The sequence below is a fragment of the Podarcis muralis genome, chromosome 5, assembly GCF_964188315.1.
Source record: "Podarcis muralis chromosome 5, rPodMur119.hap1.1, whole genome shotgun sequence".
Taxonomy (NCBI): Eukaryota; Metazoa; Chordata; class Lepidosauria; order Squamata; family Lacertidae; genus Podarcis; species Podarcis muralis.
This window is the reverse complement of record NC_135659.1, coordinates 20,566,281-20,593,935: the sequence shown is the minus strand read 5'-3', so window position 1 is coordinate 20,593,935 and position 27,655 is coordinate 20,566,281. Positions and strand designations below refer to the sequence as shown.

At 46.4% G+C, this 27,655-nt stretch overlaps 1 protein-coding gene across 3 annotated transcripts; it reads right to left on the bottom strand.

The window, feature by feature from the left end:
• Positions 1-33: 33 nt before the first annotated feature.
• LOC144327758 (complement factor H-related protein 5-like) lies at positions 34-26,223 on the bottom strand. Of its 3 annotated transcripts, XM_077928350.1 has the most exons (13): positions 25,982-26,221; positions 22,943-23,176; positions 20,284-20,389; positions 18,164-18,240; positions 17,620-17,820; positions 15,527-15,709; positions 13,178-13,348; positions 10,860-11,042; positions 10,156-10,335; positions 9,409-9,582; positions 3,691-3,861; positions 1,838-1,975; positions 34-1,746 (listed from the first exon to the last, which is right to left on the bottom strand). In XM_077928350.1, the coding sequence occupies exons 1-13, from the start codon at positions 26,043-26,045 to the stop codon at positions 1,667-1,669; spliced, it is 1,962 nt and encodes a 653-aa protein (XP_077784476.1). In that variant the 5' UTR covers positions 26,046-26,221; the 3' UTR covers positions 34-1,666. The 3 variants fall into 3 exon arrangements, with proteins under 3 accessions (XP_077784476.1, XP_077784475.1, XP_077784477.1); XM_077928349.1 differs by having other exon boundaries at positions 34-1,975; positions 25,982-26,223; XM_077928351.1 differs by lacking the exon at positions 25,982-26,221 and having other exon boundaries at positions 34-1,975; positions 20,253-20,389; positions 22,943-23,131.
• Between the last annotated feature and the right edge of the window lie 1,432 nt (positions 26,224-27,655).

The following is a 27,655-nucleotide window of genomic DNA, read 5'->3' as shown; positions in this document are numbered from 1 at the left end:
TGGAAACTTAGCTAATAAATGCTGGAAATGTAGAACGATCCACATTGGAAACTTTATTTATAGCGGCTTCGTCACAAAGCAAAGGGATTTTGGTCTCAAATAAGAAACAGAATAGGGAGATTAATATGCACACAATTAGATCTGGATCCTGTCTTTCTTTTTATTAAGCCATATTAAGAAGCTCCCAGTGCAACAAAGAGGATTAATATGCTATATACAGTAAGATTGTTTTATGCTAGATGCCAGGGAAAGGCGCAAATCAGAATGAGCAGAGAGGCTGTACAATTGTGCTGTTGTGGCAAAGCTTGCAAGGTATTTAAGAGGGAAAGGAGGAAGGCAGAACAAGCTGCATGACTACTTCCTGGACAACAAAGCACCACCCTCAGCACCTCTGCCTTATCAGGATAAAGCCTCTCTTTATTGTAGGGTTGCCATATTTTGAAGAGCAAAAAAAGAGGACACATTTAACTATGGCTCTCTCTGGAGAGTCTCATCATGAAAAAGAGGACTTGTCCTGGAAAAAGAGGACATATGGCAGCCCTACTATTGGCACCAATCCTGCCCATCAGTCAAACACTTTCCCAACTTCTCTTGATTCTGATGGAATGAAATATGAGAGTTATCTGTATTCTGCATACCGATGAGACCATGCACCAAAATCCTGGATTGGTATCTCCCTGCAGTCTCATGGATGTTGACTATCATAGGATACAGAATGGATTCTTACAGGACCTCACACCTTAAAACAGAACACAGAGCAATGCAACCATCTCCTAGTACTGCATTTTGGTAGCAACCAGGCAGTTAAGAGCAGAACCATGTAATACTACCTGCTCAGCCATGCCCCCTCAAGCAAGTTTTAGTAAGCCGTGAGCAGCAAGGTTTCAGCAGACATGTTGCTATCTGCATCTCCACAAGGACCTTGTCTATGTCATTAAAGGTAAAGGTAAAGGGACCCCTGACCATTAGGTCCAGTCGTGACCGACTCTGGGGTTGCAGCGCTCATCTCGCCTTATTGGCCGAGGGAGCCGGCGTACAGCTTCCGGGTCATGTGGGCAGCATGACTAAGCCGCTTCTGGCAAACCAGAGCAGCGCATGGAAACACCATTTACCTTCCTGCCGGAGCAGTACCTATTTATCTACTTGCACTTTGACATGCTTTTGAACTGCTAGGTTGGCAGGAGCAGGGACCGAGCAACGGGAGCTCACCCCGTCACGGGGATTCGAACCGCCAACCTTCTGATCGGCAAGTCCTAGGCTCTGTGGTTTAACCCACAGCACCACCCGCGTCCCTGTCTATGTCATTAGGCTGCATCAACTGAAAATGACCCCAAGAAGTTGAAGCAGCATCTGGGCACCTCACTGGGGACTGTAGCAGGTGGGGATGTGGCACTGGGATTGCTAGAAAGCAGGGCTTTTTTCAGTTCTGGTACCTTGCAGGTGGACACCATTGCCATTACAAGGGAGGTGTTCATTGTAGAAAGACAGCACTGCTAGAAGGGCAAGGGACTTTGCCCTCAAGTGCCTTGCAAACAATTCACAATGAGTTTTCAAAAAGTCTTTAGTAAAAGAAAAGGAACAGTGTGCCACATGACAATGATCTAATGTTCTTGTTTACGTTCTCCTTCCACTCTTCATGACTGGCTTCTAGAATGCAGGTGGTTTGCTACTTAGTCTTCATTCTCTCTCTCTTTAGCTCCTGCAGCTCCTGCTCAAGCACAGCCATGCGCCTCTCGAGGGATTTTACTGTATAAAAAAACCAAAGGCGTATGAAACCGCAGCCAAGTTGATGGGCATTTGTAAACCACAATCCTATGCTTTAGGGCTGCTGACTTACCTGCGGCATGGATAGTGTGTAAGAAATCTAAAAGGTCTCTGCTGCTAATGCCATCACTTGTTACAGGCATGGGGTTGCTCTGTCTTCCAGGAGCAATGGGAGAGTTTGTGCTGTGCTGCATGGTGACAGTTGATACATCTACAATGCAAAAACATGAAAATGGATGAAAATGCTGGTGCCTGTGCTCCTCTTACAAGGGATGCCAAATCTGGCATTGAGCTTGGAAATATGGCCATACTGTGTTGCTTGCTTTATTTGGCGCTCTTTGCATGCCAAAGACTGTATCCGCGGTTTGACTTTACTCTGAGCAATGAGCGTGCCGTTAAAGCAAACACACAGAGATGGCCCCTTTGTTGTAAGCTGGTACTGAGAGCCAGTGTGGTGTAGTCGTTAAGAGTGGCGAACTCGTAATCTGGTGAACCGGGTTTGATTCCCCGCTCCTCCACATGCAGCTGCTGGGTGATCTTGGGCCAGTCACACTTCCCTGAAGTCTCTCAGCCCCACTCACCTCACAGAGTGTTTGTTGTGGGGGAGGAAGGGAAAGGAGAATGTTAGCCGCTTTGAGACTCCTTAAAGGGAGTGAAAGGCGGGATATCAAATCCAAACTCTTTCTGTGCCAGTCAAGCATTCTGGAACCCAATGCCACATACAAAGCAAATGGCATCTATAAATCAGTCATTAAGCACCCTTGGCAAGTGAAATAAAGTCAAGTAGCACAAAGGACGTCTTTGTTATGTTTTACATGGGTTGAAGCTTCTCACTTCCTCAATTGGAAGGGGCAGCCACTGCCACAGTTTCATTGTTAGGAGAAAAAATGGGGGGATGGGGGCGGCATTTGTCTTTTGTTGCAGACACACATACTCAACATAGAAGACTCACACATAGACTGAGTAATGGTAAGGTAAAGGTAAAGGGACCCCTGACCATTAGGTCCAGTCATGACCGACTCTGTGGTTGCGGTGCTCATCTTGCTTTATTGGCCGAGGGAGCCGGCCTACAGCTTCCGGGTCATGTGGCCAGCATGACTAAGCCGCTTCTGGCAAACCAGAGGAGCGCATGGAAACGCTGTTTACCTTCCCACTGCAGCGGTACCTATTTATCTACTTGCACTTTGACGTGCTTTCGAACTGCTAGGTTGGCAGGAGCTGGGACAGAGCAACAGGAACTCGCCCCGTCACGGGGATTCGAACCGCTGACCTTCCGATCGGCAAGCACAAGAGGCTCAGTGGTTTAGACCATAGCGCCACCCGCATCCCTGCAGTGTTGCTTTGGCAAAACAGAACGCAGCATGTGTGGCGATCACACAGGGTCCCTGGACATTTCACCGTCTATTGATCCCTGTGCCACCACTTTATTTCTCCCTGCCACCACCCAGGGCAAGCATAACCCTGAGTCCAGTCAGGGTTAAATTGGAACATATTAATTGTTTATTTATTGCAGTTTAACAAGCGTGTGGTTTCATAAACGGTATTGGTCAATTACAGTCATGGGGTGCCTATCCAGTCCTATAACTTCCGCTATCTGCGCTCACTCACTAAACCACCTCTCAGATATTTACTTGTCTTCGTAGCCCCCAACTATTCCTGATCAGCTTATTTCACTACACTAACTCAACCTACCCACAAACTCTATCCCAATTCACTCCCACTCCAACCAACCACCCAACTCCCAACAAACTCCTCCCTTTGCCCCTCCCAGAGCTGGTTTTATAGTCCCTCTGACTCCACCCCCGGGTCCTGATTGGGTAACCTGTTTAACTATTTCACCTCCAGCACTCTCATATGTTAACGTCACAGCATGCATCTTCATTTAATTTCCCCAAAGGCAAAATATTCAAGTAAGAGCATACTAACCAACACAGCGCGGGGGCAATTGCCACTTGCCATCCTCGCACGATATGTTCTGTGGCCCTTGAAGCACAAAAAGCTTCTCACACAGGAAATTTATCTGTTCACCACTCTCGTAGGTTCTCGGCTCAGCTACATCAATGGCATTAGGAATCTGGGGTGGAGGCGGGCAGAGGTCTACAACAACAACAACAACAACAACAACAACAACAACAACAACAACAACAACATATCAAACATATGCTATTATTATTGTATTTATTTTATTGCTTTTTCCTCCAAGGAGCTCCCAGTGGTGGGCATGGTTCTTCCCCACGTCATTTAATCGCCACAACAACTCTGTGAGGTAGGTTAGTACAGTGGTGCCTCGCAAGACGAAAATAATCCGTTCTGCAAGTCTCTTCGTCTAGCGGTTTTTTCGTCTTGCGAAGCAACCCTATTAGCTATTAGCGGTGTAGCGGCTTAGCGGCTATTAAAGGCTTAGCGGCTTAGCGGCTAAAAGGCTTAGCGGCTTAGAAAAAGGGGGGAAGCGGGGGGAAATCGCAAGACTCGCAAGACGTTTTCGTCTTGCGAAGCAAGCTCATAGGGAAAATCGTCTTGTGAAGCAACTCAAAAACGGAAAACCCTTTCGTCTAGCGGGTATTTCGTCTTGCGAGGCATTCGTCTTGCGGGGCATCCGACTCTTGAACTGCTATACCGCAATGTCTCTACTAAAGACTCAGAATAACACATTATTAAAATCGTTTTGTGTCATCGACATGAAGGGGTTCACATTTATAACTATAATTAGTTAATTGTACAGGCCACAATCCAAGAAATCATTCTATGAATTCCTATATGCACTGGAGAACATCTGACGCCTTTCCCCGTGAGTTCCCCATGTTGCCTCACCAATTCTCTCAAAGCTCAGTGTACCATAAGGGCGTCTAATGCAGTGCAATGAACTCCTGATGGAATGCGTTTCCTCATTTTATTTATTATGGAAATTATATCGTGAATATCAATTTAGGGTTACCTCACAACCAAATGAAACTCTTTTCAAAAGAATAAAATAAATAAAGCAACAGCAGGGCTGTTGCACCTACAACACTGGTTCCAAACAGCCTAGACCTGTTCCAACTGGTGCGGACCAGTTCCAACCGGTTTGGACCTGTTCCAACCAGTCTGAACTGGTTCCAAGTGCCTCGACTTTTTTCAACTGGCTTCGACCAGTTCCAAATGGCATGGATTAGTTCCAACCAGCTCAGACATGTTTCAACTGGTATGAACCAGTTGGGCTGTTTCCAACCGGACATAGACCTGCTCCAACTGACCTAGACCTGCTCCAACCTGCCTGGGCTGGTTCAAACCCATTTGTACATGTTCAAACCAGCCTAGAGCGGTTCAAACCGGCCTAGAACAGTTCCAACCGGTCTGAACTGGTTCCAACTGGCCTGGACGGGTTCAAACCAGCCTAGACCGGTTCAAACCGGCATGGACTGGTTCAAAGCAGTCTGAACTGGTCCCAGCTGGTCTGAACCAGATCCAACCAGTCTGGGCCAGTTCAAACTGGTCTGGGGAAGTTGGAACTGGCCTGGACAGGTTCTAACCAGTCTGAACTGGTCCCAACCGGCTTGGACCGGTTCAAACTGGCTTGAACCAGTTCCAACCGGTCTGAACTGATTGCAACCGGCTTGGACCGTTTCAATCAGGCCTGGACCAGTTCGAACCGGTCTGAACTGATTCCAAATGCTTGGACCGGTTTCAACCGGCTTGGACCAGTTCAAACAATCCTAGACCTGTTCCAACTGGCTTGGACCGGCACAAACTGAGCTAGACCGGTTCAAACAGGCCTAGACCAGTTCAAACCAGCTTGGACCGGTTCAAACTGGCTTGAACCAGTTCCAACCAATCTGAACCAGTTCCAACCGGCTTGAACCGGTTCCAACCAGACTAGGCCAGTTTGAACCAGCTTGGACCGGTTCAAACAGTCTTTGACCGGTTCAAACCAGTCTGAACCGGTTCAAACAGGCTTGGACCAGTTCCAACTCGTCTGAACTGGTCCCAAACAACTGGCTTTGACTGGTTCAAACCGGTCTGAACCGGTCCCAACCAACTTGAACCGGTTCAAACCGGTCTGAACCGGTCCCAAACAACTTGAACCGGTTCCAACCAGTCAGAACCAGTTTCAACTAGCTTGGACGGGTTCCATCCGGTCTGAACAGGATCCAAGAGGCTTGGACCGGTTCAAACCAGACTAGACCAGTTTGAACCAGCTTGGACTGGTTAAAACTGGCTTTGACCGGTTCAAACCGGTCTGAACCGGTTCCAACTTGCTTGGACTGGTTCAAAGCGGTTCGAACCACTTCCATCCGGCTTGGACCGGTTCCAACCGGTAAGAACCGGTTCCAACCGGCTTGGACCGGTTCCAACCAGCTTGGACTGGTTCCAACCGGTCAGAACCGGTTCCAACGGGCTTGGACCGGTTCAAACTGGTTTGGACCAGTTCAAACTGATCTGACCTGGTTCCAACCAACTTTGGTCGGTTCCAACCCACTTGAACCGGTTTAAAATGGTTTCGACTGGTTCAAACCGGCTTGGACCAGTTCCAACCGGTCTGAACTGGTCCCAACCAACTTGAACCGGTTCCAACCAGTCTGAACCGGTTTCAACTAGCTTGGACTGGTTCAAACCGGCTTGGACCGGTTCAAACCGATCTGAATTGGTTCCAACCAGCTTGGACCGGTTCCATCCGGTCTGAACTGGTTCCAACCAGCTTGGACCGGTTCCAACTGGTCAGAACCGGTTCCAACCAGTCAGAACTGGTTCCAACCGGCTTGCACCATTTCAAACCAGACTAGACAACTTTGAACCAGCTTGGACCGGTTCCAACTGGCTTGGACCGGTTCAAACCGGCTTGGACCAGTTCCAACCGGTCTGAACTGCTTTCAACTGGCTGGGACTGGTTCCAACCAGTCTGAACTGGTTCCAACAGGCTTGGGCCAGTTAAATCGGTCTGAACTGGTCCCAACCAGTTTGGACCAGTTCAAACCAGTCTCACCTGATTCCAACAGGCTTGGACTGGTTCCAACCCACTTGAACCCATTTAAACCAGTTTCGACTGGTTCAAACCGGCTTGGACCAGTTCCAACTGGTGTGAACTGATCCCAACCAGCTTGGACCGGTTCCTTCCAGTCTGAACTGGTTCTAACGGGCTTGGACCGGTTCAAACCAGTCTAGACCAGTTTAAATCAGCTTGGACCGGTTCAAACCGGTCTGAACCTGTTCAAACTGGCTTTGACTGGTTCAAACCGGTCTGAACCAGTCCCAACCAACTTGAACCGGTTCAAACCGGTCTGAACCGGTTCCAACCAGTCTGAACCAGTTTCAGCTAGCTTGGACCGGTTCCAACCGGCTTGGACAGGTTCCATCCGGTCTGAACTGGATCCAACAGGCTTGGACTGGTTCAAACCAGACTAGACCAGTTTGAAGCAGCTTGGACTGGTTCAAACAGACTTTGACCGGTTCAAACCAGTCTGAACCAGTTCCAACTGGCTTGGACTGGTTCAAAGTGGTTCGAACCACTTCCATCCGGTTTGGACTGGTACCAAAAGGTAAGAACCGTTTCCAACCGGCTTGGACTAGTTCAAACCGATCTGACCTGGTTCCAACCGACTTTGGTCGGTTCCAACCCACTTGAACTGGTTTAAAACGGTTTCGACTGGTTCAAACTGGCTTGGACCAGTTCCAACCGGTCTGAACTGGTCCCGACCAGCTTGAACTGGTTCCAACCGGTCTGAACCGGTTCCAACTGGCTTGGACCAGTTCAAATGGTCTGAACTGGTTCCAACCGGCTTGGACCAGTTCAAACTGATCTGAACTGGTTCCAACCGGCTTCCACCGGTTCAAACCGGTCTGAACTGGTTCCAACCGGCTTGGACCAGTTCAAACTGATCTGAACTGGTTCCGACCGGCTTCCACCGGTTCAAACCGGTCTGAACTGGTTCCAACCGATCTGAACTGGTTCCAACTCGCTTGGACCGGTTCCAACCCACTTCAACCGGTTCAAATCAGCCTAGACGACTTCAAACCAGCTTGGACCGGTTCAAACCAGCTTGGACCAGTTCCAACCGGTCTGAACCGATTCCAACTGGCTTGGACCAGTTCAAACCGGCTTGGACCAGTTCAGACCGGTCTGAGCTGGTTCCAACCAGATTAGACTGGTTCAAACCAGCTTGGACCAGTTTAAACTGGCTTCGAACTGTTCAAATCGGCTTGGACCAGTTCCAACCAGTCTGAACTGGTTCAAACCGGTCTGAACTGGTTCCAGCCGGAATGAACTGGTTCCAAGTGGCTTGAACTGTTCCCAACCGGCTTGGATCGGTTCAAACTGGCCTGAACTGATTCCAAGCACCTTGGACCGTTTCAATCCGGCTTGGACCAGTTCCAACCGGTGTGAACTGGTTCCAACCGGCTTGGAGTGGTTCAACCCGGCTTGGATCAGTTCCAACCCGTCTGAATCAGTTCCAACCAGCTTGGACCGGTTCAAACGGGCTTGGACTGATTCAAACCGGTCTGAACTGGTTCCAACCAGCTTGGACCAGTTCCAACCAGTCTGGGGCAGTTCAAACTGGTCTGGGCAATTTGGAACCAGCCTGGAATTTTTCCATCTGGTTTGGGCTGGTTTCAACCAGCTTGGACTGCTTCCAGTTATCGTGAATTAATTCCAACCAGCTTGGACCTGTTCCAACCAGTATGAACTGGTTCCAACCAGTCTGGGCTGGTTCCAAGTGACATAGACCTGTTCCAACCAGCCTGGACCTGTTGTAACCTGCTTGGGCTGTTTTCAAATGACCTGCACCTGCTCCAACTGGCCTGAACCTGCTCCAACCTGCCCAACGGAGAGGGTTAACTTTCATGCAGGATGAACAGCAGAGAGAGCCAACTCCCCTGCCCCTTGTAATGCTGGAAAAGAGAACGACTACACTTTGGCGGGAACCCAGACAAAGCTCTCGGGAGGTTCAATCAGGAGGGAGCAAAGATGGAAGAAGTTTGTCAGAAAGGGAGGAGGGAGGAGCTGATCCAATCCCTTCTCAGAGTCAACTCAGGGAAGGGCTGTTAGACAGGAAGCCATTATTCAAGAGGCTGGGTTCTATAGCCTCTCTCTGTAATACTGAGCCTGAAAATAAAAAAGGATGGGAAGAAACTTTTCCTTGTCTTTATGCTTCCCTGGGCAGCCAGCCAGGAGCTGCTGACAGCATCTTGACACCTAACATCTTCCTCATCTCATCCCTCTCCATCCTTTTTAACAAACAGCAGTGCTTCAGTCTAGAGGCTATTTGTCAGACAGCTCAAGCCTCACCAGCAGATCCAATTCTGTCCCCAAGTTAAGATATCAAAGAAGGAATAAAAATAATCTATGTTGTGATTTCAGTTGGTGGTGGTTTGTTTTTACAGCTGCTTTTGAGCCTCCGTTGTCGAGTTTTGTCTCGGCTTTACGAAAGAAGCACGACCAACCTACAAATGCATTTGCAAACTGTTATTCTTCAGTATTTCCCTTCGTGAGAAGTGAACAGGTGAAAATGTCACTCCCCTCAAAAGGAAACAAAATTCAATATGGAAATACCTCCTTTCTGAGGATGCAAAATGCCCCAATGTATATTGTATTTGCATTTTGCCTTCGGTTTTTGACTACCAGCTATGTCAGTTACCTAAGTTAAGAAAGCAATGGAAAAAAGAACGTACCTTTGCATTCCGGTCTGGGTAACCATTCTCCCTCGATGCATTTAGCTTCACGAAGCCTGGAATCACAGAGGTAGCTGAGGACATCATTGTTGTCATACTGACTTTTCAGAGGAACAGCTGATGCAAAAGTTGCATTCTTAGGCATCTTTGGACGTGCACATTTTGTTGAAAAATCTAGTAATTCAAATATTGTTCAAGTGAGGTGGCTTAATAGCTAAGGCATACACATTTGTATAAATTAATAAGCCTGAAAATGTTACTGGATAAGTTCTCTCTCTCTCTCTCTCTCTCTCTCTCTGTGTGTGTGTGTCTCCCTCTATATATACAGAATTTATGGAAATTAATCTTTGTGGCAAAGAGATCCAAATTATTCTCAATTTTACAGACAGGAAACTGAGGCTAAGATGCAATGACTTGCTCAAGGCTACATAGAATGTGCTTGGAGGAACATTATGTTGTTACTCTTCCGTAGTCTCAAAAGTAAAATAATATCCCACAATAAGTGCACTCACATATCGGGCCACTTTGTTGTGAAGGTTATTTTTGCTTTAGTTGGCCAACAAAAATGAATAATGTATGGGCTTCTTAGATATTGTATGGATTTATCTCAACCAAGACCAAGATGAGATAAATTTGGTAATTTGGGACATCCCTACAGAAGTATGAGTTTTGGACACTTCATAATAGTGCAACCCCATAGATACTAGGGTGAGAATCACAGCTTAGTAAACTATGAGCTCTGCTTACCCGCACATCTAGGTAATTCCCAAAGTCCATGAAGACACCTGGCTAAGCTGGTCTGAACGATGACAAAGTTTTCTTCACATTCATATTCCACATCCTCACCATGAATATATTCTTCTCTGACTGTTCCAGCTGCATGTCCATTTGGAATACTGGGTGGTGGACCACATTTCCTTTCCTCTACTGCAAAAGGCATAAAGGAATGTGAAAGAAAATACTCCAGATTGTGTTTAGACCCCGATCAGAAGGCAGCTTTATTAACTGAAAAAGGATCTTAGTGTGGCAAATCCATTGTTCTCAGAAGTCAAGGACAGCTCTCTGTTCCTAACTCATATTCCAGGCACTAAGCGTTCACTGGCAGTGTCAGGTGAAAGGGTCAGTATATAAACTTTCAGGGTTCACCTTTTCATTGGAAATTAATTTGCCACATGCCATTGCAATTACTTAATGTGGTGTAAGAAACATCTGGCTGTTTTAAACACGGTTGATACGTTTATGTTAGTATTATTGAAGCTGGGGAAAGGAACTTGTACACAACATTTAAGATAATTTCAGAGCAGAGAAATCAGAAGAGAATATTTAAGATGTTCTCTTCCACTTTCTCGGACACAGGAATCATTGGACTACATAGAATCATGGAAAATGATTACACACAGAGAGTACACTGTGTACACACTTATTTTATACGGATTGCAACCATGGCTTACATGTACAAGAAGGTACTGGTGTCCATTTTCCATCAACACACTCTATTATCTTTGATCCAGTCATCACAAATTTGATGTTACACTCGTATTCCACTTGGTCACCATGCTGGTATTCTTCGAGAAGATCATCAACAATACTGCCATTCCTAATGTTGGCTGGTGCCTTACAGTGGTTGACTTGTTCTAGAAGTAAGCAAACATAATTCCTCACCTAATAAGGTTTGCACAACACTATTCACAGGTGACACGGGTGGCGCTGTGGTCTAAACCACTGATAGGAAAGGTCGCGGTTCGAATCCCCGCGACGGAGTGAGCTCCCGTTGCTCTGTCCCAGCTCCTGCCAACCTAGCAGTTTGAAAGCATGCCAGTGCAAGTAGATAAATAGGTACCACTGCAGCGGGAAGGTAAATGGCGTTTCTGTGCGTTCTGGCTTCCATCACAGTGTTGCACCAGAAGTGGTTTAGTCCTGCTGGCCACATGACCTGGAAAGCTGTATGTGGACAAACGGCGGCTCCCTCAGCATGAAAGTGAGATGAGCTCCGCAACCCCATAGTCGCCTTTGACTGGACTTAACCATCCAGGTGTCCTTTACCTTTACTACAGACAGGTATTTACACTAACAACAATAACAACAACAGATTTATTAGCCACTTGTTACCAAGATCTCCAGATAGGTAAAGGTAAAGGGACCCCTGACCATTAGGTCCAGTCGTGACCGACTCTAGGGTTGCGGCGCTCATCTCACTTTATTGGCCGAGGGAGCCGGCGTACAGCTTCCGGGTCATGTGGCCAGCGTGACTAAGCCACTTCTGGTGAACCAGAGCAGCGCACGGAAACGCCGTTTACCTTCCCGCCAGAGCGGTACCTATTTATCTACTTGCACTTTGACGTGCTTTCAAACTGTTAGGTTGGCAGGAGCAGGGACCGAGCAATGGGAGCTCACCCCATTGCAGGGATTCGAACCACCAACCTTCTGATCGGCAAGCCCTAGGCTCTGTGGTTTAACCCACAGCGCCACCCGCATCCCAAGATCTCCAGATGGTTTACATCTAAAATTGAATTACAGCCTAATGCCCAGTTTTCACAACTATTCCAGGCACGGCAGCTGCTCAGTTCCCTGAGTTTCAGCTAGGAGGGGTGAGATAGTTGGGAGGAACGGACCCAGCACCAAACTATGGGTTCTAATTTCATCATTTTCATGGGCCTACTAATTCATTGGCATCAACTGGAGGGTCTCTTCTTCACATACCATAATAAATTATTGTTATTATTATTTATTTATCATAACTAATTTATACTTATACAGCTTAATTGGTAAGGTGGCTTCCAAGTAGTTTACAACTATAAAACCAATGATAAAATAGTACAAATTAAAATACACAAGAAAACAAATTTATCAAAACATGGAGGTAAACGGCCACAATGAAAACACTGTTGTCATCCGCCGTAGGATGAGCACTTTGCCTCCTCTACGACTAACAAAGAACACAGGACAATGGAGCCTGACCAAATAAGGTAAGCATACTTATAAGAACACGAAGCACATTTGTGACGTACTGTATTTTTCGCACCATAGGACGCAGTTTTTCCTTCCCAAAAAGAAAGGGAAAATGTGTGTGCATCCTATGGAGCGAATGCAGGGGGGAGGCAGGCGGGAAAAGCCCCCAAGAGCCGCACACAAGCTCCGTGTGCTCTTGCGGGCTTTTCCACAGGAGAGAGAAGGAACTGACTGGCCGCATCAGTCCCTTCTCCCACCTCCCAGAAAAGCCAGGAGAAGCCGCAATCTCTTTAAAGGGGTTGCACAGCTTCTGCAGGCTTTTGCAAGAGGTGAGGGAATCCCCCCACCTCCCAGTAAAGCCAGGAAAGCCCTGCACAGCGTCTCCTGGCAAGGAGAGGCTGCACGGGGCTAAAGGGGAAGCCAAAACAGCAAGCGGGATCCATCCCGCTCGCTGCCTTGGCTTCTTCCATAGCTGCGCACAACCCCTCCGGCAAGGAGAGGCTGCACGGGGCTATGGATTCTTTAGCCCTGTGCAGCATCTCCTGGCAAGGAGAGGTTGCGTGGGGCTAAAGAGGAAGCCAAAACAGTGAGCGGGATCCATCCCGCTCGCTGCTTTGGCTTGTGCCATAGCCGTGCGCAACCCCTCCGGCAGGGAGAGGTTGTGTGCAGCCTGTACGCTGCTCTTGGGGCTGGGGGGGAAAAAAGATTTTTTTTTCTTGATCCCCCCCCCCTAAAAACTGGGTGCGCCCTATGGTCCGGTGCGCCCTATGGTGCGAAAAATACGGTAACTTCCTTTAATAGCCTGTGGAGAAATAGGTACCTTTACAGCGGGGAGGCAGTGGAGACCAGCCAAAGGGATAACACTGGGCTGAAGCAGGACCAACTATTGTGAATCCTTCATGACAGTAAAATTGCAAAACATCGTTGGGTTGATATTGGTCTTTTCTTGGCTGAATATCCCCATGCTCCAACAGGAGACCTTCACATATTGCTGGACGAAATGTCGAGGAAAAGAGATTAATATAACTAAACACAGCTATTATTATTTTTAGCACCTTAGTTTTACTATGTTAGCTTGAAACTAATGTACCGGGGAGATACTTGGAGCTGGTTATTCATCTCTGGACTGCTATTAAAATGTACGTACAGTGGTACCTCGGTTTTCGAATGTAATCCGTTCCGGAAGACCGTTTGGCTTCCAAAACGTTAGAAAACCAAGGCACAAAGGGTCTTGCAGAGGGGGTCTGCAATTTCAATGGAGAAAATTGAGGAGGGGGGAGACCCGCAGCAGAAGCCGTTCGACTTCTGAGGCGCATTTGAAAATGGAAGCATTTACTTCTGGGTTTTCGGCATTCAAAAACCGAAACGTTCAGCTTCCGAGACACTCAGAAACCGAGGCACCACTGTATCGTGTCATTTGAAATGGAATGAGATGTTATATGAAAGAAAAGAAGGTGTCAACATCAAATTATTAGAATGGTTTTGCTAGAGCAAATCCATCACTCTGTCTTGAGGACTGGCCATCCAGTTTTTGCTGAGGTCCTTTTCAGTTGGTGCTCAGGCAGTGCTGCCTATCCACTCTGCATATAAAATCGCTGTTCAAGAGGTTTGGTACAATTCATCAGCATTAATGTCAGCACATTTATTGATTTACACAGTGTAACCAGATGTGGTCATGTTGTCTTTACACACATACCCAACCTCCCCTTTTTAAACACTGCTGCCCAGGTTGGCTCCTACATTGTAATATAGTGTGGGAAGAGAAGGATTAAATTTAACCCCACTCCACCTCCCAATATAGGGATGCAAATCACAGCATTTACATTTAAACCCATAAGACTTCTAAGGAGAAAAGCTTTACTGGCCTCCCGGTAAACTACAAATAACAAAGACACGCTGGCTAAGAAGACAGCAAACAGAGACAGGATAGAAAGCCTTGGAAACCCTATAAATTGGTGAGCTGGGAGGTTTCAGTGCTTGATCGCACCAGCTACGAGACTGCAAAGCCCCTTTTTCTCTGAACCCTGGATTTTGACCATTGTTTCCTATATCCTTAAAAATCATCCTTCTGCCACTTTTGTTGCAACTATTCTTGTATTAATTCAAAAGGCCTTTAGCAACTTGGGCCCAGGATAGCTTAAGAACTGCCTGATTCATTCTATGTTTGCCCAATCACAGAGGTCTTCTATAGATTCACTGGCTGTGGTCCGCCATGGCTCAGATTCCACCACAGGAACAGTGTGTGCAGTTTGTGGGCACACTTTTATGGAACTCCCAGTTGAGGTCAGAGAGGGTTGACCTAAATGTTGGATGGGGTGGACCTATACTGAAGACTTGACCTACTGAAGACTTTTACAGTGGTTACATATGAGAACAGAAATCGTGCTTTGGCAGCGCAGCAGCAGCAGGAGGCCCCATTAGCTAAAGTGGTGCTTCAGGTTAAGAACAGTTTCAGGTTAAGAACGGGCACCACTTTAGTTAATGGGGCCTCCTGCTGCCGCCGCGCCGCCAGAGCACGATTTCTGTTCTCATCCTGAAGCAAAGTTCTTAACCTGAAGCACTATTTCTGGGTTAGCGGAGTATGTAGCCTGAAGCGTATGTAACCTGAAGCGCATGTAACCCGAGGTACCACTGTATATAAATTGTACTCTGGAGCTGGGCCCAAGACAAAGGGCAACCAACTACACTTTTCTACACTTCCTTCTCTGGGCTAGTGGTAGCAGCAACAAACATGTTAAGAGGGATAGAGAGATTCTAAAGCAGGCATAGGCAAACTCGGCCCTCCAGATGTTTTGGGACTACAATTCCCATCATGCCTGATCACTTGTCTTGTTAGCTAGGGATCATGGGAGTTGTAGGCCAAAAACATCTGGAGGGCCAAGTTTGCCTATGCCTGTTCTAAAGAGCTGCAAGTTCTCCCAAGTCCAGCTCAATCCACCACAAGTGTGGTGCATACCCAGAATGCTAGTGGTCCCCCCCCCCCCCAGTGAAGAGGATATAGAAGGGGTGGCTGCTGCAAATGCCTCCTTTCCTCTGCCACGCATAGGATTTGTAAACATGCACAGTTTAAGCTTTAAGAAGTCAAAGAAAACCATGTAACCTGCTGTTTACAGCAGAACAGTTCCTTGGGTTCTATATTCTCAGATAAGATGCCACGAATAACACTCACTTTTTGTGTAGCAACGTGGAGCAGGCGACCAGCCATTTTTTGTGCACGTGGCTGTTCCTTCTGCCTTTGGAGTATCATCGCCCTCATCACAAGAAAATGAAATTTCTTCACCTTCTCTGAAGGTCTGCTGATTTAGGAAAATGAATCTACCATGTGCAAATGGTAGTGAAGGGTCACATTGCTCTAGAGGCAAAAAGAGTAGTTAAGACAGCTTTGTCAGTGATGGGGCCCTATTTTTGGAATGCTTTCCCAAGGAAGCTTGTCTGGTGCCCACACGGATAACTTTTCTTGGCTACTACAGTGTGGTGCCTTTCTGGGGTTTACACAAAAAGGGGTGGATGAAGAAGGACAGATAGTAACAAAAATACAGGATGGGTAGTTTTACCACTCCACCCTAGTGAAAAATTCAATTACATTTTAAAAATGTATTCCAAATTCAAATAATTTCAAAGTTGGGGCTCCCAATGTCCTGGATTAAAGGAGATAATGTCTTTCGTTTGTTTTCTGCTTTCTTGCTTGTTGATTTCCAGTTTCCTAATTCTGATTAGCTATCCTCATCTTCTTGGTCAATCAATCGCCGGTATGTGACTCCCAATCTTGTTTTAACAGGACGCAGGTGGCGCTGTGGGTTAAAGCCTCAGTGCCTAGGACTTGCCGATCGAAAGGTTGGCGGTTCGAATCCCTGCGGCGGGGTGCGCTCCCGTCGCTCGGTCCCAGCGCCTGCCAACCTAGCAGTTCGAAAGCACCCCCGGGTGCAAGTAGATAAATAGGGACCGCTTACCAGCGGGAAGGTAAACGGCGTTCCGTGTGCTGCGCTGGCTCGCCAGATGCAGCTTTGTCACGCTGGCCACGTGACCCGGAAGTGTCTCTGGACAGCGCTGGCTCCCGGCCTCTAGAGTGAGATGAGCGCATAACCCTAGAGTCTGTCAAGACTGGCCCGTACGGGCAGGGGTACCTTTACCTTTACCTTTAAGTCTGATTAGCACGCAGGGGGCTTTTATTCCAATATTTTCTTTTGTTGAGTTATTTTAAAGTACAGTCCTCCCTCAGCACCCCTCCAATTAATTTTTACCCCTCCTGTGTTTCTTTTAAATGATTAAGTCGACTACATTTTAAGGATCACTATTCAACCCTCAAAATAATTACAGGGGCAAGGATTCACAATTCCTACATGATAGTTGGTTCTTAGTTCTCCCATCTTCCTAGCATTTACTGTTTTTTCCATTAGAAAGAAAGAAAATTTACACCCAGTGGTTTTGGTGTTGTAAGTAGTAACAGAACCCTGACCAATCAGATTTTTACTGGAGGAAGAATGGTTGCAGTGGCAGAACCTCCTGTAACCCATTATGCATGCACACTATTCCTAGCAAGCACACAAAGCCAGAAATGTTTCAAGTCAGTCAGTTGCTAGTATAGAAAAACTCAGAAAACATACGTTATTGACCAGTACAATCATACCTCTTGTTACGTTTGCTTCAAGTTAAATCCTTTCAGGTTGCGTCCTGCGGCGACCTGGAAGTAACACAATGGGTTACTTCCAGGTTTCGCCACTTGCACATGTGCAGACGCTCAAAATGATGTCATGCGAATGCGCAGAAGTGGCGTATCGCGACACGTGCGTGTGCAGACGCAGGTTGCGTTCTGCTCAGGTTGCGAACGGGGCTCCAGAACGGATCCCAACCACTGTAATTTCATTAATCTCACGTCATACCAGCTTTTAAAATACTTGTGCCTGGTGCAACCCCATCTCATGTGGAGGTTATGCACCAACCGTGCCACACCCTCTCCAAAATACAAGAAAGATTAAGTTTTATCAGGGATAACTTCCTTGGTGTCAATTACTATCTATAGATGCAATATTTTCAGTAACAGCTCTCTAGCAATGATGGATGTTGTTTTACATGGTGTCTTTAATCACAGAGCACAATAAAAGATCACTGGAAACGCAATAAAAGATCGAAGTTGTGTCTGTAGCATCCGACTGTGCTTTATATATTCTTACCAGTCTCACAAGGCCTCCACAGTTAATTTTTCTATTAGACTTATATTTCTATTTCTGAGCCAAGAGGAGAATGCAATAAACATCTACTTACTGAGGCATTTCGGTTCTGGATTCCATCCAAATTTGGTGCATGTAATTCTAGGCCATTCTTCTTTATTTGGGGTCAGGAAACCAGGATGGCAACTGTAGGAAATCACTTGTCCAATGCTGCTTGGAAAATAGTTGTTTTTAGAGTGTTCATACTTGCTAGCTAGGAATCCATTCTCTATTCGGACATAGGCACAGTTCTTTGCTTTGGAAAAGATAAAATAAAAAGTTAAGCCCAAAAAGACCAAACCAGAATGTTCCACTCACTGCAAAGGGCAAAGGCTCAGATTCAGTCCTTGTGCCCATGTTGAAAGCACATCCAGACAAACACAAAGAGTTGCTAAGCGTTCAACTGCAGTATCTTGAAAAGCTGCTCTGTGGTTTCTCTGGCCTTCAGGAGGAGCTTTTCAGGGATATGGGGGCAGCATTTGCTGCGAGAACAAAAGAGAGGGATAGGCAGGAGAAAACTGTGAGGAGACACCTAGTAAAAACTCAAGCAATTCTGCAGTACTTTGAGTCTCAGTCAAGATCTGTAGAGGTCCGCTTACCTTCACAACGAGGGACCTCATTGCTCCATCCATCTGCACGACAATCACGGTAGTCTGTAGGACTGAGCATCTGAAACCTGCAAGTTTTTTTAAAAAATGAAACCGAAACATTTTAAAACTAAATAATTGCATGACAGGACAGCTTTGGAATAACGTTGAAACACACTGAGACTCAAACAAATACAGTGGTACCTCGGGTTCGTTCCAGAGGTCCGTTCTTAACCTGAAACTGTTTTTAACCTGAAGCACCACTTTAGCTAATGGGGCCTCCCGCTGCTGCTGCACTGCCGCCACACGATTTCTGTTCTCATCCTGAAGCAAAGTTCTTAACCCAAGGTACTATTTCTGGGTTAGCCGAGTCTGCAACCTGAAGCGTATGTAACCTGAAGCATATGTAACCCGAGGTACCACTGTACTTCTAGAATAGCAGGATTATTTTCTAGGGTTTTTTTTCTAGAGATGGCATGAGTGCTCACCACAGGTTAGCTCAGACTCAAACTGAATGAATTCAGGAGAGCTGGTCACTAAAGCGAGGTGAGTATTCAAATCCTCAGTTCCCCCACACTGGCTGAATGTTGAAAACTGAGTATCAGGGAGAGGAAGCCCCAACTCCTTCCAATATACAAACACACTCCTTCCTTGTTCACCTTGTTCTTAAGGCTAGGAGTTTTTGCAGAAAGAAGGCAAATAGGGTAGAAGAGATTTCTCTCTCTCCTCATCCCTTTGGTCATTATAACCAGATTAGCACCACAATATCGCTAGACCCTGGAGATTGCAGGAGCCCTTGAACGAATCTTCCTCCCCAGTATCCATCACAGGCAGGATTACCAAGCCTTAAGAGGAGGGAAGGTGGACAAGCAGGTCAGAATGTGTCTGAGATCTGGGAGCTGGCAGGAGTTTGCTTAGCATTGGTTTTAGGGCAACATAAATGGCAGAGGGGACACCTTATGATCCCTCATAACATACAGTGGTACCTCAGGTTAAGTACTTAATTCATTCCAGAGGTCTGTTCTAAAGCTGAAACTGTTCTTAACCTAAAGCACCACTTTAGCTAATGGGGCCTCCAGCTGCCGCCGTGCCGGCAGAGCACGATTTCTGTTCTCATCCTGAAGCAAAGCTCTTAACCCGAGGTACTATTTCTGGGTTAGCGGAATCTGTAACCTGAAGCGTCTGTAACCTGAAGTGTATGTAACCCGAGGTACCACTGTATGCACTTGGGTATTTGCATTATATACATTATATATATTCACATATAGTCAAAAGGTAAAAGTAAAGGACCCCTGGACGGTTAAGTCCAGTCAAAGGTGACTATGGGGTTTCGGTGCTCATCTCGCTTTCAGACTGAGGGAGCCGGCGTTTGTCCACAGACAATTATCTGGGCCATGTGGCCAGCATAACCAAACCACTTCCGGCATAACGGGACACCATGATGGAAACCAGGAAACACTGTTTACCTTCCCGCCACAGCGGTACCTATTTATCTACTTGCACTGTTGTGCTTTCGAACTGCTAGGTTGGCAGGAGCTGGGAAAGAGCAACGGGATCTCACCCCATCTTGGGGATTCAAACTGCTGACTTTCTGATCGGCAAACCCAAGAGGCTCAGTGGTTTAGACCACAATGCCACCCACATCCCTTTATATATGCATATATATATACAGTGGTGCCTCACAAGACGAAATTAATTCGTTCCGCGAGTTTTGTCGCCTTGCGATTTTTTTCGTCTTGCAAAGCACGGTGTCGGGAAAGTTTTGGAAAAGCTTCAAAAATCACCAAAGTCTTTAAAAACCTCAAAAAAGGCTACCACACCGCGTTCTATGAGTTGCTCCTCGAAGTCAAGTCACAACTGTATTAACGGTGTTAAGAAAAAGGAAACAAACTTGCAAACTTGCAAGACGTTTCCGTCTTGCGAAGCAAGCCCATAGGGAAAATCGTCTTGCGAATCAGCTCAAAAAACAAAAAACCCTTTTGTCTAGCGAGTTTTTTGTCTTGCGAGGCATTCGTCTTGCGTGGTACCACTGTATATAAGCTGCCCTAAAGATACTACCATGTCTAAATATCTGAAGAGAAGAGGGGCAGGGGATATTTACCCTTCATTGCACCAACAGAGGAGATATTTACCCTTCATTGCACCGATACACGACACGAGCACCAAAGACAAATTCGTCTCCGTTAACAAGTTCGAAAGAGCCAAATTTGATATGTCCAGGATGTCCACAAGGCCTTTCTGGAAATTAAGGAAATTAAGTGTAAAGCAAGATAACACTTATGGCTATAAGAATGTGCTTGAAAACGATGCTATGTTGTGAGAAATGTATGAAGGCTGCTAAGAAGAGCAACCTCGAATCTCCTCTTCCTTTCTTTCCAGTAACGTGAAGTAAAGGAAGACACGTGACATCATCATGGTCAGACTTTCCCCATCCCTGCTCTGATTTACTGGGTGCCTCTTATAGACAGATTTGTGGGGAAAGTCTTAACATGATGCTGTCATATCAAATGCCTTCTTTTGTAAAGCTTAATGAGGGAGATGATGTTGGCTGTAGTCATAGAATCATAGAATCATAGAGTTGGAAGAGACCACAAGGGCCATCGAGTCCAACCCCCTGCCAAGCAGGAAACACCATCAGAGCACTCCTGACATATGGTTGTCAAGCCTCTGCTTAAAGACCTCCAAAGACGGAGACTCCACCACACTCCTTGGCAGCAAATTCCACTGTCGAACAGCTCTTACTGTCAGGAAGTTCTTCCTAATGTTTAGGTGGAATCTTCTTTCTTGTAGTTTGGATCCATTGCTCCGTGTCCGCTTCTCTGGAGCAGCAGAAAACAACCTTTCTCCCTCCTCTATATGACATCCTTTTATATATTTGAACATGGCTATCATATCACCCCTTAACCTCCTCTTCTCCAGGCTAAACATGCCCAGCTCCCTTAGCCGTTCCTCATAAGGCATCGTTTCCAGGCCTTTGACCATTTTGGTTGCCCTCCTCTGGACACGTTCCAGTTTGTCAGTGTCCTTCTTAAACTGTGGTGCCCAGAACTGGACACAGTACTCCAGGTGAGGTCTAGTGATAGCTGTAGTGATGGTGAGATGCTTAGAGCATCTCCCAGCCCCTTTCCAGCCCCACTGCTGCATAACATCCCTGAATAATAATAATAATAATAATAATAATAATAATAATAATAATAATTTATTATTTATACCCCGCCCATCTGGCTGAGTTTTCCCAGCCACTCTGGGTAGCTCCCAATCAAGTGGTAAAAACAATACAGCATTAAATATTAAAAACTTCCCTAAACAGGGCTGCCTTCAGATGTCTTTTAAAGATAGGAAGATAGGATAGAGGCTTATTTCCTTCACATCTGAAGGGAGGGTGTTCCACAGGGCGGGCGCCACTACCGAGAAGGCCCTCTGTCTGGTTCCCTGTAACCTCACTTCTCGCAATGAGGGAACCGCCAGAAGGCTCTAGGCTCTGGATCTCAGTGTCCAGGCTGAACGATGGGGTTGGAGACACTCCTTCAGGTATACTGGGCCGAGGCCGTTTAGGGCTCTAAAGGTCAACACCAACACTTTGAATTGTGCTCGGAAACGTACTGGGAGCCAATGCAGATCTCTCAGGACCGGTGTTATGTGATCCCGGCGGCCACTCCCAGTCACCAGTTTAGCTGCCGCATTCTGGATTAATTGCAGTTTCCGGGTCACCTTCAAAGGTAGTCCCACATAGAGCGCATTGCAGTAGTCCAAGCGGGAGATAACCAGAGCATGCACCACTCTGGCGAGACAGTCTGCGGGCAGGTAGGGTCTCAGCCTGTGTACCAGATGGAGCTGGTAGACAGCTGCCCTGGACACAGAATTAACCTGCGCCTCCCTGGACAGCTGTGAGTCCAAAATGACTGTGCACCTGGTTCTTCAGGGGCACAGTTACCCTATTCAGGACCAGGGAAGTGTCTCTTACCTGGTAATTTATGTCCCCAGCTCTCTTTTTAAGTCAAAGCAACCCTGGAAACAAGGGGGGAAATGGGGAGAGCCACTTAATGGTTCAGTCACAGGATCATGGACAAGTGTGCCTCCAGCTGATCCTTTGCAAGTTTCGCAGAGCTCTCCAGCCCTCTGGTTATCCACAAGACTAGGGCACATTCTTGTCCTTACCAACTCTGGTGGTCTTAGACCTCCAATCATATGAAACCCAAAGCAAACAGAAAAAGGGTTAGTGGCTACAACGTGAAATGCAACCTTGTCTTGCCTTGTTGTTGCTGTTTTTTTAATAAAATGGGCCATCCCAAGGCTTATCACAAGGAGAAAAAAATACAGTCGTGCCTCGCAAGACGAAAAGAATCCGTTCCGCGAGTCTCTTCATCTTGCGGTTTTTTCGTCTTGCGAAGCAAGCTCATTAGCGCCTTAGCGGATTAGCGCTATTAGTGGTTTAGCGGGCTTAGCGGATCAGCTGATAAGCGGCTTAGCGGCTTAGCGGATCAGCTGATAAGCGGCTTAGCGATCAGCTGTTAAGCGGCTTAGCGGCTTAGCGGATCAGCTGTTAAGCAGCTTAGCGGCTTGGGAAAAGGGGGGGGGGGAGGAAAAAAACCCTGCAATAACTCGCAAGACATTTTCGTCTTGCAAAGCAAGCCCATAGGAAATTCGTTTTGCAAAGCACCTCCAAAACGGAAAACCCTTTCATCTAGCGGGTTTTCCGTCTTGCGAGGCATTCGTCTTGCGGGGCACCACTGTAAACTATTCAAATATTTCAATAGCTTGTGAATTTTATAAAGTTATGTTTCTACTTACTTCTGCATTGCACATGTGGTGTGGATTGTACCCATTTTCCATTGTTACACCGCAATTTTATGCGCCCAAATTTTATATAGCCAGGCTGGCAATTGTAAATTACTTCATCCCCGTGCGAATAGGACTTTTTGTCTGATATGTCTGCAAGTTCTTCATGGTCTCTTATTGGTGGTGGTCGGCAGTCTTCAATTAAAATAGCATCAGTAAAATCAGCAATGGGTGGCACCCTTTGACCTGTAAATTTTAAAGAATTTGAAGGAAGTGAAAAAGAACTGAGTTGGAATTATGCAATAAAAATGTTGGCTTCATAACTTCATAATCTCCATTCATTGCACCACAACTCAGATACTTAAGCAGAAAGCAGGTCTCTAGCTGTTTTTGGACTACAACTCCCAACATCCTTAGCTAGTGGTGCCAGTCAGGGGTGAAGGGAATTGTTGTTCAAAAACAGCTCAACTTTGGGAAACCCTGCCATAATGGAGGGGGGGGGATGCAGTTTCAATCTGATTCCTACCTAAAAAGGTAAAGGTACCCCTGCCCGTACGGGCCAGTCTTGACAGACTCTAGGGTTGTGCGCCCATCTCACTCAAGAGGCCGGGGGCCAGCGCTGTCCGGAGACACTTCCGGGTCACGTGGCCAGCGTGACATCGCTGCTATGGCGAGCCAGAGCCGCACACGGAAACGCCGTTTACCTTCCCGCTAGTAAGCGGTCCCTATTTATCTACTTGCACCCGGTAGTGCTTTCGAACTGCTAGGTTGGCAGGCGCTGGGACCGAACAACGGGAGCGCACCCCGCCGCGGGGATTCGAACCGCCGACCTTTCAATCGGCAAGCCCTAGCCGCTGAGGCTTTTACCCACAGTGCCACCCGCGTCCCGTGATTCCTACCTAGAGATGTAAAATTTCTGGAAATTTTGAAGCCATGCGGGGGAAAACGTCCCCCCTTTTTTTCTGGAAAAAATGGAAATTTTGGAAAAATTGAAAAAAAGTTCAGTGTGGAGTAGTTTTACAAATTGCGTGAAACACAGTGTAGATCAGGGGTAGGTAACCTAAGGCCCATGGGCCACAAGCGGCCCACAGGGGTCATTTAACCGGCCCCCGAACCACCCCCGAACCGAGCCGCACGCTCGGCGAGTCCCCACACACTGCACTAAAGCAGCGCAGCGTAGCGTGGGGACTCGCTTCCACGGCACTGAAAATCACACCTGTGCATGTGCAGATGCCGAAAAGCATGTCTGCGCAGATGCAGATGTCAGAAATTGTGGGCGGGCGTGCTCACGCATGCCCGCAATCTGGCCCACAGAGGGGGCTCCACAGCAGTGAACTTTGCTGACCCTTGGTGTAGATAAAAGTACAGTGGTACCTCGGGTTAAGTACTTAATTCGTTCCGGAGGTCCGTTCTTAACCTGAAACTGTTCTTAACCTGAAACAGCACTTTAGCTAATGGGGCCTCCTGCTGCCGCCGCACCGCCGGAGCACGATTTCTGTTCTCATCCTGAAGCATAGTTCTTAACCTGAAGCACTGTTTCTGGGTTAGCGGAGTCTGTAACCTGAAGCATATGTAACCCAAGGTACCACTGTATTATGCTTGCAATAAAACATGTAACCACCTCCTTTCCCTCAAAAGCAACAAAAAAAGCAAGAAACCATCAACATAAAAAATAATCAGATTTGCCCAGTAGGACCAACAGCAAATAAAATTACAGTAAGTTCCACTTCAATATTTAAGCTCCATAGAAGGTCTACCCTTTGAGTAGTTTTTTAAAAGGAGAGAGAAGACACAACATATATATGTGGTTTATTCTATCTCATTTTCTGAACTACTGCTATCGTTTTCTATTTCTTCTTGCTCTTCCTCTTTGTAATTTTTCTCATGGATTTCTAAAAAACAGCTTTGGGGAAAAACAGGGGAAAACCTGTTTCCCCCAATTTTTCTGTCCCCGCCCTCCAGGCCTTTCCATATCTGCTTGAGGATAGCCAGGGCAAAGCATAATGCAAATTTTTTTGCATGCCAGGCCTAGAAGTAACCAACATCCAGTTACTGAATAGTATGTTGCACTAAGGCTCAAACTCTGTTTGAAAGGAAAAGGAGTGTGTGTGTGTTTAATTGAATTTGTTATTATATATTATAAACCACATGATGGTAAGAGAGCTTTCTAAGCAGTTTACAAAAATATACAACAGAATATTAAAATGATTGATAAAACACAGTTAAAAGCAGGCATTTAAGAGTATTCAATAGATCAGCCTTTCTCAGCCTGTGGGTCCCCAGATGTTGTTGAACTACAACTCCCATCACACCTAGGTAGCAAGGCCAGAAAGCCTTTTTTTCCCCAAGGAAAAATTTGAAAAGAAAAAAAAATAGTGTGTGGAATATTCAAACTATATCAAAATATTTTTTTCCAATTTTTCCGGGGGAAAACGGCTTCAGAAAAAACTGGGGGGAAACCTGTCCCTCCCCACATTTTTTCCAGTTTTCCCCCCAGGCCTTCCCATCTCTATTCCTACCTGAAGTTTTAGTTCTACCATTCTGGTGAAACTAACTTTTTTTTTAAGTGTTGGTTCCACACTAATGCCACAATCCTATGCACATTTTCCCAGGACTAAGTCCTGCTGGGGCTTTCTGAGTGGATATGTATAGGATTGTGTTATAGGCAGTGGCGTAGCGTGGGGGGTGCAGGGGGGGCCGGCCGCACCGGGCGCAACATCTGGGGTTAGGGCAAATCCACAGGTTAGGGGGCGCAAATCCACGGGTTAGGGGCGCAAATCCACGGGTTAGGGGGCGCAAATTACTTGCCTTGCCCCGGGTGCTGACAACCCACGCTATGCCACTGGTTATAGGTTAGTTGTATTTTAGTTGATAATGACTTAGATTAGTAAAGGATTTAAGTTGTTAGGGACTTAAGTTAATAACCTCTATTTTTCTCACACTGATTTCATTGGGCCCCAAGTACAATTGAGTTAGATCCAACCCATAAGGAATCTGGCAACACCCAACTTCCCTGGTAAAAAAAAATTGTCAGCCGCCTACACAACTTACCATTTGGGGAAGGACAAGATGTCAGAAGAAGAAATGGAATAAGAAAGACCAGCCAGCTCTTCATATTATTTCAGGAAGCTTGCAATGCTCCGTACCACAAAATTTTCACTTTCAGCTGTCAACATATTCCAATGATCTGCAAAGATCTTTTTCCTCTCTTTGGAACCACCAATTATTTTCTTTAGCCCTTTGCCATGTTTTAAAAATGCTTTTTGTGTTTGATAGACCAATCTGAAAAGAGCAAGAATTAGGGGAACGTGCAAGGTACTTTTGAACCCAACTCAGTTTATTTACACACGACCTGTGAGTTCTCTGATGCAATCCTGGCAGCAACACAATATTTCTCTGTCTTTGGTTTCAACAGTTATTTTATTTTGCTCTGTTATCATAGTTTATTTCATGCTGCTTTGTTTGTCTGCTTGTTTGTTTTTGTCTTACAGCGCAACCTGTCAAGAGGAAGAATTACAGAAATGCCTGACACAGTTGAATTTTAAAGACAATTAAGATTATTTGCAAAAGGTCTGTGAGTGTTGCAATTCTGACAGTAAACCAAAAGGGTAAAGTCCACTCATTAGTTGTTGACCAGAATGATTCTGCCAGCCTTGTTCTTGCACCTCTAAGAGCAGCTTGCTGTGAAGAAATCAGAGTATGAAAATGCTTGGGGGGCGGTATAGGGAATTGATGTTAACTATGACCATATGTTTTGGGATGTGGGTGGAGCTGTGGGTTAAACCACAGAGCCTAAGACTTGCCAATCAGAAGGTCGGCGGTTCGAATCCCCGCAACGGGGTGAGCTCCCTCCCGTTGCTCGGTCCCTGCTCCTGCCAACCTAGCAGTTCGAAAGCACATCAAAGTGCAAGTACATAAATAGGTACTGCTCTGGTGGGAAGGTAAACGGCGTCCGTGCGCTGCTCTGGTTCACCAGAAGTGGCTTAGTCATGCTGGCACATGATCTGGAAGCTGTATGCCAGCTCCCCTGGCCAATAAAGCGAGATGAGCGCTGCAACCCCAGAGTTGGTCACAACTGTACCTAATGGTCAGGGGTCTCTTTACCTTTACCTTTTATGACCATATGTTTAATAGCATGGCATGCATGCTGCTTTTACAAAGTACAGCTTCTGTGGCTAGTTGAAAAGGTTGTTAGAAAGCAGATTCTTTTTGAATTGTGAGGCACAATCCAAATGAATGAAGTCTGCTTAACTTCATTGGTCCAATGGATTTAAGTGCACCTCACCAGTGTTGAGTTGTGGATACCATGTGAAACGAAATTTGTCGAAGTTGATGCTGAAAAATAACCACATTTACCATAAAAAAGCATTTGTTCTGGTGAACTTCAACACCCACACTGATGCTACCTAGTCAAGAGCAGCGGAGGACTTCAAGGCCACCACAATAACCATGGGGCTGTCTCAATACATCATGGACTCCAAACATGTTGTAGGTCAGACCTTTAGGCCGGTATCTCCTGCAGAATTGATAGGTCACTTCCTGCTTGGGTTCAGGATTGACAATGGCTTTTATCCCATGGGGTGGGAGACCTCCATGATCTGTCCATGGAGACTTATGGAATGTGATGCAGTCTTGCATGCTTTGGGGAATTTTCTAGGGGCATGACTAGAGTGCTGGCACAAATAGGGACATCAATACAATTGCTGCAAAACACACTCCCTAGCA

Coding starts and splice junctions, on each gene's coding strand:
- LOC144327758 (XM_077928349.1), bottom strand. CDS start 26,045: ATGAAGAGCTGGCTGGTCTTTCTTATTCCATTTCTTCTTCTGACATCT. Junction 15,710..17,619: donor TCCAGAACCGAAATGCCTCA/GTAAGTAGATGT, acceptor TTTTGCCTCTAG/AGCAATGTGACCCTTCACTA. Junction 1,976..3,690: donor ATTGCCCCCGCGCTGTGTTG/GTTAGTATGCTC, acceptor TTTGCATTGTAG/ATGTATCAACTGTCACCATG.